Here is a 12,989-nt window from a genome sequence, read left to right as displayed (position 1 = left end):
AGGTTGAAGACGACGTTGCAGTTGTTGATGCAGGTGGTGGTTTATGCGCGGGTTAGGGCTGTGCAGAGGTTGGCTTTTCCTTCTTATACTGTTCTAGGGGTGGTCGCTTGCGGGTACATGTGCTGAGAGTTGGTAGTGTTCATCAACCGACGCAGCGAAAGCTCGTGGAGGAGCTTATTGCCTTACGGAGACAGGCTTTGGTCACCTATAAGAGGAATCGGAAGGAGGCTGAAAGAGCTGAGGCGACAGAGGAGAGGTGAGTCCCATTGCCTTGATCGTATCACAGATCTGATCGATGTGAATAGCATCTCTGCTGCGACATTACCTGACGGTACTGCCGGGCCAGCAGTCCTGGCCAGCACGCCACGGGAGATCTCAACTGGTGCCAGAGCAGATTATACCATTGCAGCTAGGCCATTAAACCCAACAGACGACCAGCCACCGCCAACCCAGGAACCCGAGATGGGAATATCCAATATCACTATCCAGACTGCTACTCATGCACCCAACCCCCCCAGTCCAGTCAATGGCAAAAACCCGCCAGAAAGCTCTCCAGCTGGCTCTACGCCCGCAGACAACATCCCCTTGCAATTAATCCCTACCCAACCATCCAACCCAAAGCAAAAGACCAACGCCAACCATTCCACCCAGGACAATGACACCACCCTCAACGATTTCCTAACCACCTTCCTCAACTCCCTAAAATTTATCTGCTGCTGTCCCTGTCTGTACCTCCACCGCCGATCCACTCGACAGCAACAGCTGTCTGATCCCGGCTCCGATGCTCTCCTCGGCATGGGTTTCATGCCCCGCTACCCGGGCGAAAATCTCCCAGTGAGCCCTCAAGCACGCTACGAGAGTGCAGTGCTCTCCCTGAAAGCTCAAGGAATGAAACCATCAAGGCCAGTTGCGTGGTCTGGTCGAGGTGGCTATTCTGTAATGGATTCAGGGAGTCCGTTTCGTGGGTTCGGGGAGGTAGGTTTCTCTCGGTCTGGGGATGGGTTGTTGGGTGATGTGGATGAGGTGGAGGAGTTGGTGAAGCGGTGGACGAATTTGTATGCGCTGTCGGATGGTTCGAGTGTGAGGGGGGTGGATGGGTAGGGTGAGGTTTTGATATGTGATATTGAAGGTGTGGGTATGTTGGCTGGGGGTTGAGTGTGAGTCGTGGGGCTTCTGGAGACTGTTATCCTTTATGAGGCGGAACGGTATTCTTGCTCCTTAGGTGGGGGGTTGGGATGGAAGAGAAGGCAGGGTGTCTCTGGTTATATCATGTGGATTATGTGGTATGGATTGTATGAAATGATCACGCATTTCGCTAATCCAGCTCTTGAATGGACGCAAGTTGTTTGAAGTAATAATACCTAGGCCACCAGGTGTAAACAGACTTATACTTCCCGATGGAAGACGGGCCACGAGTTAGCTGTGCCCAATCTAGAGAAGCGTGCTAGCTGTATTATATCGGATGATACTACGTCTACCCTCGCGCTCTACGCCAATCTCCTCACCCGGATCAAAGTATATCCAACGAATATGCTGATGGCTGATGGTGTGGCCAGTACTGCCCATAGCCGACCGTGTCCTCCGGATTAATTACTTAGCTTCACTGTGCGGTGACGGTAGAAAACAAACCAATCCAGGTTTGTAATCCAATCAGAGAAGACATATGTGATAGGTCCTGCGGACTAGAATACTGCAAGCCCTGGGATTCGTGTGAATCGCACTCAATGAGCGGAGTCGCGCTCATACACCCGTAGCATGACTAGAAGTCTGTCAGGGCGGCAAATAATGTCCTGCCATTCGTGAATGGCAAGACTTGGCGAGCTTGAGATCCCGTTGAGGATTGTGAATGAACCGGACCAAAGCCCGAAGAAAGTGCACCGTGTGCAACTGACAGACGATAATGAGCCTGCCAAGGGAGTCAAACCAGACGACCGCCATGCCAGATACAGTCATCTCTTGGAAAATATCTGACTGAAGCTTGCCCAGATAGGTTAGGATACTCCCGACAATGAAGAGCGATCGGCAGGGAGCACCGCATCTCGCAACATCGCCTGATGCAGAGGGTCGAGCCCCCAGTCACCAGCCCATTCCCTCATGCGCTCACCACTCTTGAAGTGCTCCGCCAGATGGTCTGCTCGCTCAGTCCACGTCGGCATAGCGAGCTGGCAGAACCCACAACGGCTCCGCACGTCATTGGTGACTATGCGACAAGCCTCGATTCGAAGCGCGGGGACTTTGGTACAATGGTGAAATTTGTGGAGGTGCTGAATTAAATGATCCTTTCGACGAAAGGAGCGCTCCGAAATGGGTCGGTCGGCACACACATCGAACTCGTGAGTGGAGAAATGTGATTGGGATCCTTGGGTGGCATTGCAAAAGTCACACGGTAAAGCGTCCGACCCAGGGATAGTAAGGATGTCGGGCCCGATGCTGCAGATCCAAGATTCCAGTGACAGATGAACACTCTTCTCATGACGGGTCCAATCATGCTTCTTCTTGAACGAGTCAACACAAAAGGTGCACTGGTATGGATTTTCCGCTGCTGACCGATGCCTGGGTCGTCGCCGTGACTGGGATCGAGACGGTGCCTCTGACAGTGGAAACGGCAGAAAGCTTTCCGAACGATGACTCCAGGCCGACGATAGACTCTCCGATGAGGCCTGGGAAGGCTCACTGTCAATGCTCGAGATGGAGGACGCGACGTGCGTGCTAGGACTAGCGTTAGCGGATGCGCTCGGGCAATCCCATGCTGCATCGGTGGCTGCGGCGGCAATGGCGTTCCGAATGGCCGATTCCGACACGGGTTCCTGATCTGGTGGAGACTTCTGCCATCTTTCCAGCGGTGTCATACTGGTAGAGCGAGAGACGGGCATGGGGGAGCCACTGCGAAAGATCTGACCGGGCCGAGACGTTCGCCGCGCCACCCGGTGCCGCCGTCGCGCATTGGCAAACCAAGTGGATATCTGCTTCTCCGTGAGACCTGTTTGCTGGGCAAATTCAGCCTTCTGTTCCTCAGTAGGATACGGGGCATGCTGATTGCGATAGAGCCAATCCCGCAACACTTTCGCTCCTTTTCTCGAAAACCGCGGTTTGTGCTGCCCATCATGCTCACTCGGCGCTGGCTGATGCGCCGACTCCCTTTGTTGATGTCCTAGTTCCGACACGCCTGGAAGGTCGATCATGGAGGCCAGCTCCTCTCCTGTCAATTCTGTAACCCCGTGTAGATGGTTGAAGACGGGAAAAAACGTCTCGAAGCCGGCGGGATGGCGCTTCTCACCCCGGGCGAGGCTACATTCGCGGAAGAGGGCGACGCAGCTAGAGCACGAGGTGACGGGGTTTGGATTGGCCGGGGTGGTGCGGATAATAAGACACTGCAGTCGATGCTGCTGGCAGTGGGCGCAGGGCACGGAAGGACGATAGGCGCCATCTAGCCATCGCGAAACACTGAAATCATCGGTCGGCGGGACGGTAGAGTCGGTGGGACCGGTCTGTGGGAGGTCGCCTGAGACCTCTCCGGTGAGCAGAGGATCGAGAGGGGAAAGGGCAGCAGGATTTGCATCTGCAGGGTAGACGGCATCGGGATGGGTGTAGTCGGAGGTGGAGGACAGCCACTCCGCCCAGTCATCGTCAAACGAGGCTTGCGGGCTCTCGGGGAGTGAGACCTCCATGATGACCAATTACCAGTCAACTGGACTAAGGCACTGGAGACCCAATTGCAGAGAATGGCATTGTGAAAGAAGCCAAACCAAAAGAAAAAGCACGGCGGAAGAAGAACTGCGGGGAAGATGAGGAAGTGAAGCGGAGGAGGAAGATTAGAAACCGAGGGCGGGGAGCTGGCAGTGGCAGGGCCCTACCGCCTGCCGTGTCCGGTTAGACTCTATATCGGTCTCTAGTTCGTCTCGCTCACTACGGAACAATCCATACTCCATCTATTGACATTCATCAATTCTATTTACACAACCATCATTTCGTCATCTTCCACGGCCTCCTCTTCTGCAGAATTGCTGGATGAGCTGCCGGAGAATCTCCCCGAGCTGCCTAACGCTGTCAACCTCGACCCATTCTTCCCGCGAGTGCAGACCCGCCCCGCACGGTCCGAACACAATACTAGGGATCCCCGCCTCCGTGAGTAATGCGGCATCGCACCAGAAAGGGACACTCTGCACCGGTGGAGGATGGCCAATCACGCCTTTGCCGAGATGAGCCACTTGTTGAACCAGGGGATGATCTCGGGGAACGTGTTGGCTGGGACGCGACAGCGTGATGCGAGGCTCCCGGTACCGGAACCCGGGATTCTCTCGGGCTAGTTGGTCCAAAAGAGCACTCAGATCGTCCAGGATCCCCTGGTTGGTCTGCACCGGCACCGTCCTATACTCAATGGTCAATGTGCAACTGGCGGGATATGACGAGACCTCCTCTCCTCCCTGGATAGTGCCGCAGTGTAGCGACCCCTGGCCCAGGACCGGATCGACAGGGAGCTGCGCCTGCGATTCGCGCAGAGCCTGCAGAAACAAACCCATATTGATGATGGCATCCACCCCGTCTGCCGGCTGGGAACCGTGCGCTGCCCGTCCCAGGATCTCTACCTCCACCCAGACGAACCCTTTATGCGCATGCGCAATGACGAGGTTGGTCGGCTCTAAAACCACCCCGGCATCAGCCCGCCACCCAGCAGCGATGATATCCGTCGTCCCTTGGGATGCATCTTCCTCATCGGCCACCGCAGCGATTATCACATCTCCAGCCAGCGATCTCTCTTGTGCGACTAGCAGGGCCGATAGGCCAGCAGCTAGGCCCGCCTTCATATCCAACACGCCCCGTCCAAACACGACCTCTTTGCCTTCCTTCACACCGAGATGTCCGGTCAGCGCGTCCCCCTCGTAAGTCGTCAGGCTGACTGTATCGACGTGCCCGTTAAGCATAATAGATGATCCTCCGCCAGTACCACGCACGATCCCCACCACGGACGGGCGCCCTGGTACCGTTTCGATACGGTGATGCTCAATAGCACGATGGGCAAACCAGGCGGACAGGTAGTTGACAATGGCCGTCTCGCCCGCTCCCTGAGACTTGGACAGGGTCGGATTGGACGAGTTGATCCGCGTCAGCACCTGGGTTAGTTCTACCGGGTCGTCCATGGAGACATCCTCCGGGACCTCGTAGGGACGATGGCCCTCCGTACTGAGGAGTAAAATGACCGATTCCGGTGAGAAAAAGGCAGAGCTATCCCGATGCTCGGCCTTCAGGCGGCGAATGGCAGCCAGACTAGCGGCACCACAAGGTCCGGCGTCGACCGACTGGGCAGTGAGGTCCTGGACGGCGCAGTGACTCTCCCAATCCGAAATGGTCACACTCGCATCTACCAACGCTCGCAGCAAGGGCCAGGCGGCACTCGACACCGTGCCACAATTCATTCCCGCCATGATGCTAGGACTGGTGATGACCGACGTCGGCACACCTTGTTGCAGGCTGTGCGTCAGGCTGGGCGCGGTATCGGGCTCCACGGCCACGACCGTGGCAGGGACCTCTCGCGACTTGTAGTATGTGGCCACGGCTTGGGCGAACGAGCCCACGCCAACCGGCGCGACAACCAGGGTATTCAGCAATCCCAAGGCGTGCAGTTGCGCGTCTGCCTCGCACAGCATGGTCGAGTAGCCTTCCACCACCCATGCTGGAATGTCCTCGTAGCCTTCAAAGGCCGTATCTTGGATCAGGATGCCCTGTGCCAACTCCGCGACCGAGTCGGCCGCAGTCTGGACGGCCCGGTCATAGTCCCCGTCGACGACCACCACGTCGGCCCCTTCGGACCGAATCATCTGCTTGGTGTATTCGTGCATGGTGCACGGGACGTAGATGCGACATTGCAACGACATCCGCTGGGCGACCCGAGCTACGGCTCGGCCGTGGTTGCCCTCGGTGGCAGCGACGAGAGTAATGGCTGCACTGGTCTGTACGCGGGCGACCAGGGTCTCGAGGGGCGTGCCATCAGGCAACCCCAAGGCTGCCGAGACGGCGCGGTAGATGGCCCAAGAGGCACCCAGTACCTTGAAGGACGGCAGACCGAAGCGATTGCTCTCCTGCTTGACATAGACCGCTCGCACCCCGAGTTCGTCGGCAATGGCGGGCAGCGGCACCAGCGGGCTCGGGGCATACCCCGGGAAGTCCTCGTGGAAGCGCTGGACCCGAGGCACCGCCCCAGACGAGGTAGTGGTCGGGCTGGGGTTGATGAAGATCGGTCGACGGGAACCGGGCATGCTGAAAAAGATACTCGCTGGATGAATTTTGCAGGAGATATGCCGACTTATATGCACGCCTCGGAATGCATTTCCATCGGTTCGAAAAGCCTGCTGATGCGCCCTCCCCGGACATGCTCGTGTTCCACATTCCGCTCATGTCGCGGGAAGGCGCGGAGACAAAACTCAACACTACGGTCGGACCATGTCTCTATAAAGCCCAGTTTGGTACAACGCAGATGCCCGTAAACTCATCACATCGACCATGTTTGGCCGAACGCTTACCCGTGAGCTCTCCCCGACGGCCTTGCGCCGGTCGCTGTCTACCGCCTCCGGGTCCGGACTGAAAATCAACTCGGACCGTCTGCTGGAAACACTCCACCGCACCTGTGAATGGGGGGCTGCCCATCGCTATGGCGAGTAAGTCATCTCGGCTTGACTTACACCGCACACACCTGACCGAACCATCAGGGGCCCGACCGAGACGGGCATGGCGCGGCTCTGCCTGACCGACGACGATGCCAAAGTGCGACGATGGCTGCAAGGTGAAGTCGAGAAACTTGACTGCACCGTGACCATCGATCAGATGGGCAACATGTTTGCCCGACAGCGAGGATCTCTTGGATCACCCGCGCCCATGACGGCCATGGGCAGCCATCTCGACACTCAGCCCCGGGGCGGTCGCTATGACGGCATCCTCGGCGTCCTCGCGGCCCTGGAGGTCTTGCGGACCATGAAGGAGCACGGATTTCGCACCAACTACGACATCGGGCTAGTGAACTGGACCAAGTAGGTCTTCCGTGGCTTGGATTGAAATAACTACTAACTATCTGCATAGCGAGGAAGGGGCTCGATTCCCGAAGTCCATGTGCTCGTCAGGAGTCTGGGCGGGGGCCATTCCCGTGGAGAGCGCTTGGGGGCTGACCGACATCTTCAACCCGGCTGTCACCCTGCGCTCTGAGCTGGAGCGCCACGGCTTTTTCGGACAGGTCGCCTGTTCCAACGATCCTGCCACAGGATACCCGCTGGGCGCGCACTTCGAACTGCACATCGAACAGGGGCCCATCCTGGAAGAGGCCGGCAAGTCCGTGGGTGTCGTGCGCGGTGCTCAGGGATATCGCTGGCTCACCATCACCGTGGCTGGTCGCGATGCCCACACCGGCACGACACCGCTGGCTGCGCGCCGGGATCCTGTGCTGGCCGCATCCAAGATGATCGTGGCTTCCAACGCGGTAGCAAAGAAGTATGGTGCCCTGGCTTCTACGGGCGTCCTGAAGCTGCCACTCAGCTCATCGACCAACACGGTCGCGTCGGACGTGACCTTCACTTTGGACATTCGCCACCCCCAAGATCGCATCGTCCATGCCGTCCAGGAGGAATGCCTGCAGGCGTTTGCAGATATCGCTCGTGAGGACGGCAAGGGCGTGTCGTTTGACTGGACGCTAGACACAGACTCCGCTGCGGTAGAGTTTGACGAGACCTGCATCAAGGCTGTCCAGGACGCGGCCACGCACCTGGTGGGTGCAAACAAATGGATGGAAGTCACCAGCGGCGCGGGCCATGACAGCGTCTATACCAGCCGGCACTGTCCGACTGCCATGATCTTTGTCCCGTGTAAGGAGGGAGTGAGCCATCATCCCGAGGAATACTGCAGTCCGGCCGATTGGTAAGTTGCTTCCCAGTGAATACCATACTGTACTGACCTGCATAGTGCTCTTGGCACGCAGACCCTGCTGGAGGCAGTGGTCAACTATGACCGGACGAGAGGAGAGCGAAGCGCGCTCTAGGCCATCATTGCCCACCCAATACTACGGGTATAATACTTCAATTGCCACCATCACCAATACATAATCAATCATAATCCCTTCGTATCAATGCCATTTGCTCCCACACTGGACGCCAGGTTTGTCATCATTGATCTGGATCCCGGACTCATCGTAACTTCGTAATCTGGCCATGGTTCTGTAAGCTGGCTAGATCATCGACTATGTTTCAGAAGACCTAACCCCCTCTCCCGCACTACACTGAGAACTGCTCGTAGCCACGCAACCTCGCGAGCATAACGTGGCTGATCGCGCAGGGTGTCCAGCACAATCCCCAACGCTGGCGAAACCGAGAGGGGCCCGGCCAGCATCTGTTCGTCCCGCAGAATATACTCGGTGGATTGGCAGACATGATGGGCCATGGAGAGATAGTCTTGGCGATGACCGAGAGCCGGCAGCGGTGGGTAAGCCGATCCCGCGGTAGAAGCCATAGAGCTGTTGAGACTAGCCAGACCGGCGTACAGGTGACAGAGACCTGACCACAGCATCACCCGCACTGCCCACAGGAGGATGAGAATGGTGGCGCATTCCAGGCTCGCGAAGCAGAATACCATTGGGAATGGATTCTCCACGTTGGAGTCAATCGGGGCATACTTCATGTGGGATGGCACGGGCCAGTACAGCGGGTCTGGCGTAGCATCTTGCATCCCATACCAGATCATGTCCAGTTCCTCGTCGATCTGCCAGCACTCGCGGATCAACTCGTGATATAGACCAGCTTGTCGTTCGGGGCTCAAAGAATGCAAGAGGCGCACACCCTGCAGGATCTTGGGGCTTTTTGCGAGGCAATCTACGACCCTAGTCATGAAGGTCTTTGGGATCAGTTCCCAGGGCTGCTCCATCCACTCCGGGTCGAACAGGAAACTTGGAGCTTGGTGTTCCAACGCATACAGGATCTATAACGGTGTCAGCAGTGGAATGAATATTGACATATCAGGGCAGAGCTCACCGCTGGCATTCGGACTCCAAGGAATAATCGATGACCCGCACCTGAACAGTGGGCCTGGATACCGCGAGCCTGAACCAATGCAATGAGGCCCTGACAGTGGCCGAAATAGCCCTCCGATCCGGTACTTGGGCATTCCATCGCTTCATACAGACCGAGGGCCATACAGGCTGCCAGAGTGCCATCGTCGTGAACGAGGTTGCGATTCCATAGTGCACTCTGCAGCTGTCGGAGGCCCTGGGTGTAGAGATTGAGGCTTTCCTTGATCAACGCTGGATCTCGAAACTGGTGACCAATCGCTGAGGCCGCGACGGCCGCCCCCGCAATTTGCAGAGCCTTTACTTCCGTTGGCAGCTCGGCCAGCAAGGGCATCCATGAGCGTGGGAGGAAAGATGACCCTGGCGCGGAAAGACAATTGGAGAGAAAGGTCAGAACCAGATTATGGCATTCATTCTGGGTCTGCATCATCGCGTAAGCCGGTCCCCGCTCCGTAAAGGGATACCCAGATGACAACGCCAGGTCCTCGTCGACCGCATCGTAGAGCTCCTCGGGAGAATCCCGTTCGGACGAGGGAGGGGTTCGCAGAAAGATGTGTTTCTTCGTCGGTGGAGCAGCGGGCTGGACTAGCACAAAGACCCTCTCCCTTTGATAGCCACGACATACTCGGTTTGATCGCGTGCACTGGCCACACTCCGGTCGTGACCGATCACACTATCTTCCTTAGCATCTGCCTGAAGCACGAGGAGGCGCACCCACCGCAATTTTCCGAGTTCGGCAAGTATTGCAGCCCTTGGATTTTCCTGCTACTCCTACCATACTAGCGGTCTAGAAGGCCAATTGAGAACGATCAAACTAAGTGAGCTCCCACTGAAGGTGGATAGCCATGGAGATGAGTCAATGAATTGAGGCTGAGGCTGAGGCTGGATACTGCAGCCCAACCTTTAAACCGAATCTGGTCCCATCCTGCGATGGCCAATGGGACGCAGTGACTGTGGGGCCGACAGCACGATACGCTAGTCCCAAAAGGGGGTTCATCTTGCGAGCTTATTTTGGATCGACGGCGAGGATACAATGGCTAGGTATATAAGAGGGAACTAGGCGTGCCGGTACTTGGTCAAACTCGAAGTTGAATTTATGAGTTACAGCTCTCTCGCCTGCTTGAACTTGAGTGATTGAGATAAGCGCCAGACTCCGTACTCGTGATATATATTGTCTACCGCGAACAATCTCAATCCTCCACAGTCACCCACATCAACATGTTCAACGACCATTCAAAAACAAGCATCGCACTGATCGTGTTTTACATCCCCGCCTTTATCCTGGCAGCCTATCATGCATGCTACCGACACAAGCGGCCTCGCCTGTCATGGATCATCTTGTTGCTTTTCTCTGCCAGTGAGTACTCAACAAAGCAGGCCAATCTCAGTATATAGCTGACTTGATGATAGTTCGACTGGCTGCCGGCATTGTCGTGATCCTCTACGAGCACAAACCCCGCACCGGGCTGATGGTCGGTTCAATCATCCTGCTCAACGCGGGCGTGTCTCCCTTGCTAGCAGCCACCCTGGGATTCCTTCGGATCATGTAAGTTAACCAATCGATGTCAGATGGCCTCGCTAACACGCTACAGCCTGGCGCACGAGCCAAAGGTGAACCCGCAAATCGGTCGATGGCTACTGATCTCTCGCCTTCTATTCTTCGTGGGACTCGGTCTTCAGATCGCCGGCGGCTGTCTGGAGGGCAGCAACAGCATCAGCGACGTCGACACCGGCATCAAACTCGTCAAGGCGGGCTATAGCTGCATGGCGGTTTTTGAAGCTTGCTTGCTCGTCGTGCAGGCCTATCTCTGGATTCACCGTCAGGAGATTTCCCAGTTGAGCCAAACGGTAAGCACTGCACCACATCTATCCTCAATAAAGCTAACCGTAGTGACAGATTCTTCAATCCCTGGCTCTAGCCCTCCCGTTTATTATCGTGCGCATTACCTACCTCTTCCTGTCCGTGTTCCAGGCATCCGACCTTCGCTGGAATGATTTGGTCGGGCCTATTGCGCCGTTTTTGCTCATGGGGCTGCTGATGGAATACGCTGTGGTCTGCATATATCTCGCCACCGGGTTTATTATTCCGAGTTGGAGAAACATGAAGGGAGAGAGGGTGGTCTCTGCTTCGGGGTATCCGTTGGTAGAGGATTGTTGAGAATGGGAGTGATCAGGAAGATACATGCACTTGCTTGCTGTCTTAGATCGCACATTCTGCTCCTTATTAGTCTCGTCTTATATATACCCTTTCTACCCGACACCGCAAGACATTTCCACCATTTAATCCCCAGAATAGTTATGAAACCAATCAAACCCTCAATTTCCGTCCAAATTCTCCAAAATCCAATCCACCTCCTCCGCAGCAGCCTCCAAAGCATGCTCCGGTGCATACTTCGGCCTCCACCCAATCTGCAACCCATGCTTCGCCTCCATCACACAACTATAATCGTCAGCACCCCCAACCCCAAGAGACTAATGGGATAAACTCACCTCCCCCCCATCTCCACCGGCACAAAATCCTTCGGCCTCCCCAACGCCTCGCCAATCCTCTCCAACGCCTCCTCATCCGCATCCACCACGGTAGCATCATCCACCAATCCCCTCTCCGCCAGCCTCTTCCCCATGGCCTCATACAAATCCTCCCACGCGACACTCCCCGACGCAGCAAGATAATACCCATTCCGGCCATACCCGAGATCCGGCTCATCCAGGAGCATGTTCCGGAGGAGTTCGAGGTATAAACTCACCGTGTCGTGGATGTGTGAGACGGGCCAGACCTACACCTTATTAGTATAGCCCTAGCTATGTTAGGGAAAAGAGAAGGGGGAGGGGGAGGGATGTACTGCACGAGTTTTATCAACCCTAACCACCTTCCGAATCTTCAAAGCAGCTTTCACTACCGCGACGGTCTGAATAGAGATTTTGTTCCCGAATCCTTCACCCTTGCCGTAGACGATACACGGGATGAAGATGTAGCTCCGTACGCCGTGTTTTGTGGCCGTGTCGATGATGGTGGTGTTTACTTTGAGGGCCTGCATCACCCATTAGCAACCCATTCAAACCCAAAGAAATAGGAAGAAGGGGGGGGGGGGGAAGAAGAGAAATACCTCATCAACAAACACATTCCCCGACCTCGCCGCATTCTGTATCTCATACACTCTTTCCCCCTCTCCATCTGAGAATTCTTCACTAGGTAGTGCAGGATGTCCCGCATGTCCACTAAACAACTTCGCCCCCGTGGTATGCAAGAAATGCACTTCCTGGCCGGTCAATCTCTTTACTTCCCCGAGTGCCTCAATCATGGGGATCTGGGTGGTGGAGCTGGCGGCGTCAATGAGGAAGTAAATGATGGTGATTTTGTGGGCGATGATGGTTTGAGTGAGGGTTGCGGTGTCGGTGAGGTCGGGGAGGAGGAGGGGGGTGGCGGTGGATTGTTGGACGGAGTGGGCTTGGGATGGGGTCCGGACGAGGGCGTAGAGGGTGCTGTAGGGGGGGAGCGGGGTGGTGAGGAGGTGGGTGAGGAGGGTGCCGCCGAGGTAGCCGGAGGCGCCGGTGAGGAGGATGTTGTGGGGCATTTTGGGGGTAAATAGGGGGGATGGTGGTGGTTGTGGTTGTGGGTGGCTTGGGGTGGTGATGGGATGGAGGGGGGAGGGGGGTATTTAACGATTGGGAGGTGAGGATGATTTCTAAGGTGGTTGTTGGTATGAGTAATCGTTCTGGACCGATAAGGTAATCGGGAGGCTGTATTTATCACCAAAACGGGCACTATCACGATGATGCGGGATGAGTCAGGATGATCATGAATGAGTGGTTGTCAGCAATTGGATTTGAATTAGTATTCTACCACGGATGTGAATTAACAATTGCAATAAAAATGAGCCTATGGACTATGTTCCACTCTTGATCATATCGAGTCATCCACGGATGCAAATTGCACACTCGTCGCACT

At 56.0% G+C, this 12,989-nt stretch overlaps 6 protein-coding genes across 6 annotated transcripts; 3 read left to right on the top strand and 3 right to left on the bottom strand.

Moving 5' to 3' along the window:
* The first annotated feature begins 297 nt into the window (after positions 1–297).
* BO80DRAFT_266139 (uncharacterized protein) lies at positions 298–1,452 on the top strand. The gene has a single exon (XM_025714787.1). It carries the CDS (start codon positions 463–465, stop codon positions 1,099–1,101), a length of 639 nt encoding a protein of 212 aa, XP_025569689.1. The 5' UTR covers positions 298–462; the 3' UTR covers positions 1,102–1,452.
* Positions 1,453–1,991: 539 nt separating this feature from the next.
* Positions 1,992–6,254, bottom strand: BO80DRAFT_368955 (uncharacterized protein; the record flags this gene model as incomplete). Its single annotated transcript, XM_025716367.1, has 4 exons — positions 1,992–3,111; positions 3,163–3,662; positions 3,855–3,889; positions 3,983–6,254. The coding sequence occupies 4 exons, from the start codon at positions 6,252–6,254 to the stop codon at positions 1,992–1,994; spliced, it is 3,927 nt and encodes a 1,308-aa protein (XP_025569688.1).
* Positions 6,255–6,376: 122 nt separating this feature from the next.
* On the top strand, positions 6,377–8,116 carry BO80DRAFT_266130 (M20 family metallo-hydrolase). The gene is made up of 4 exons (XM_025714786.1): positions 6,377–6,653; positions 6,705–7,022; positions 7,072–7,899; positions 7,945–8,116. The coding sequence occupies exons 1-4, from the start codon at positions 6,499–6,501 to the stop codon at positions 8,018–8,020; spliced, it is 1,377 nt and encodes a 458-aa protein (XP_025569687.1). The 5' UTR covers positions 6,377–6,498; the 3' UTR covers positions 8,021–8,116.
* BO80DRAFT_266122 (Zn(II)2Cys6 transcription factor domain-containing protein) lies at positions 8,058–9,894 on the bottom strand. Its single transcript, XM_025714785.1, has 3 exons — positions 9,759–9,894; positions 9,006–9,713; positions 8,058–8,952 (listed from the first exon to the last, which is right to left on the bottom strand). Exons 1-3 carry the CDS (start codon positions 9,816–9,818, stop codon positions 8,212–8,214), a joined length of 1,509 nt encoding a protein of 502 aa, XP_025569686.1. The 5' UTR covers positions 9,819–9,894; the 3' UTR covers positions 8,058–8,211.
* A 364-nt stretch (positions 9,895–10,258) lies between these two features.
* BO80DRAFT_487172 (uncharacterized protein) lies at positions 10,259–11,198 on the top strand (the record flags this gene model as incomplete). Its single annotated transcript, XM_025723541.1, has 4 exons — positions 10,259–10,397; positions 10,436–10,586; positions 10,633–10,888; positions 10,938–11,198. 4 exons carry the CDS (start codon positions 10,259–10,261, stop codon positions 11,196–11,198), a joined length of 807 nt encoding a protein of 268 aa, XP_025569685.1.
* A 158-nt stretch (positions 11,199–11,356) lies between these two features.
* BO80DRAFT_459860 (NAD(P)-binding protein) lies at positions 11,357–12,615 on the bottom strand (the record flags this gene model as incomplete). The annotated part of the gene is made up of 4 exons (XM_025722366.1): positions 11,357–11,480; positions 11,531–11,817; positions 11,884–12,072; positions 12,163–12,615. 4 exons carry the CDS (start codon positions 12,613–12,615, stop codon positions 11,357–11,359), a joined length of 1,053 nt encoding a protein of 350 aa, XP_025569684.1.
* Between the last annotated feature and the right edge of the window lie 374 nt (positions 12,616–12,989).

This window comes from Aspergillus ibericus, assembly GCF_003184845.1.
Source record: "Aspergillus ibericus CBS 121593 unplaced genomic scaffold BO80scaffold_77, whole genome shotgun sequence".
NCBI classification, from domain to species: domain Eukaryota; kingdom Fungi; phylum Ascomycota; class Eurotiomycetes; order Eurotiales; family Aspergillaceae; genus Aspergillus; species Aspergillus ibericus.
The sequence above is the reverse complement of the archived record's forward strand: the minus strand, read 5'-3'. Positions and strand labels throughout refer to the sequence as shown.

Coding starts and splice junctions, on each gene's coding strand:
- BO80DRAFT_266139 (XM_025714787.1), top strand. CDS start 463: ATGGGAATATCCAATATCACTATCCAGACTGCTACTCATGCACCCAAC.
- BO80DRAFT_266122 (XM_025714785.1), bottom strand. CDS start 9,818: ATGGTAGGAGTAGCAGGAAAATCCAAGGGCTGCAATACTTGCCGAACT. Junction 9,714..9,758: donor GCCGAACTCGGAAAATTGCG/GTGGGTGCGCCT, acceptor TAAGGAAGATAG/TGTGATCGGTCACGACCGGA. Junction 8,953..9,005: donor TTGGAGTCCGAATGCCAGCG/GTGAGCTCTGCC, acceptor ACACCGTTATAG/ATCCTGTATGCGTTGGAACA.
- BO80DRAFT_266130 (XM_025714786.1), top strand. CDS start 6,499: ATGTTTGGCCGAACGCTTACCCGTGAGCTCTCCCCGACGGCCTTGCGC. Junction 7,023..7,071: donor GGGCTAGTGAACTGGACCAA/GTAGGTCTTCCG, acceptor CTATCTGCATAG/CGAGGAAGGGGCTCGATTCC. Junction 7,900..7,944: donor TACTGCAGTCCGGCCGATTG/GTAAGTTGCTTC, acceptor TGACCTGCATAG/TGCTCTTGGCACGCAGACCC.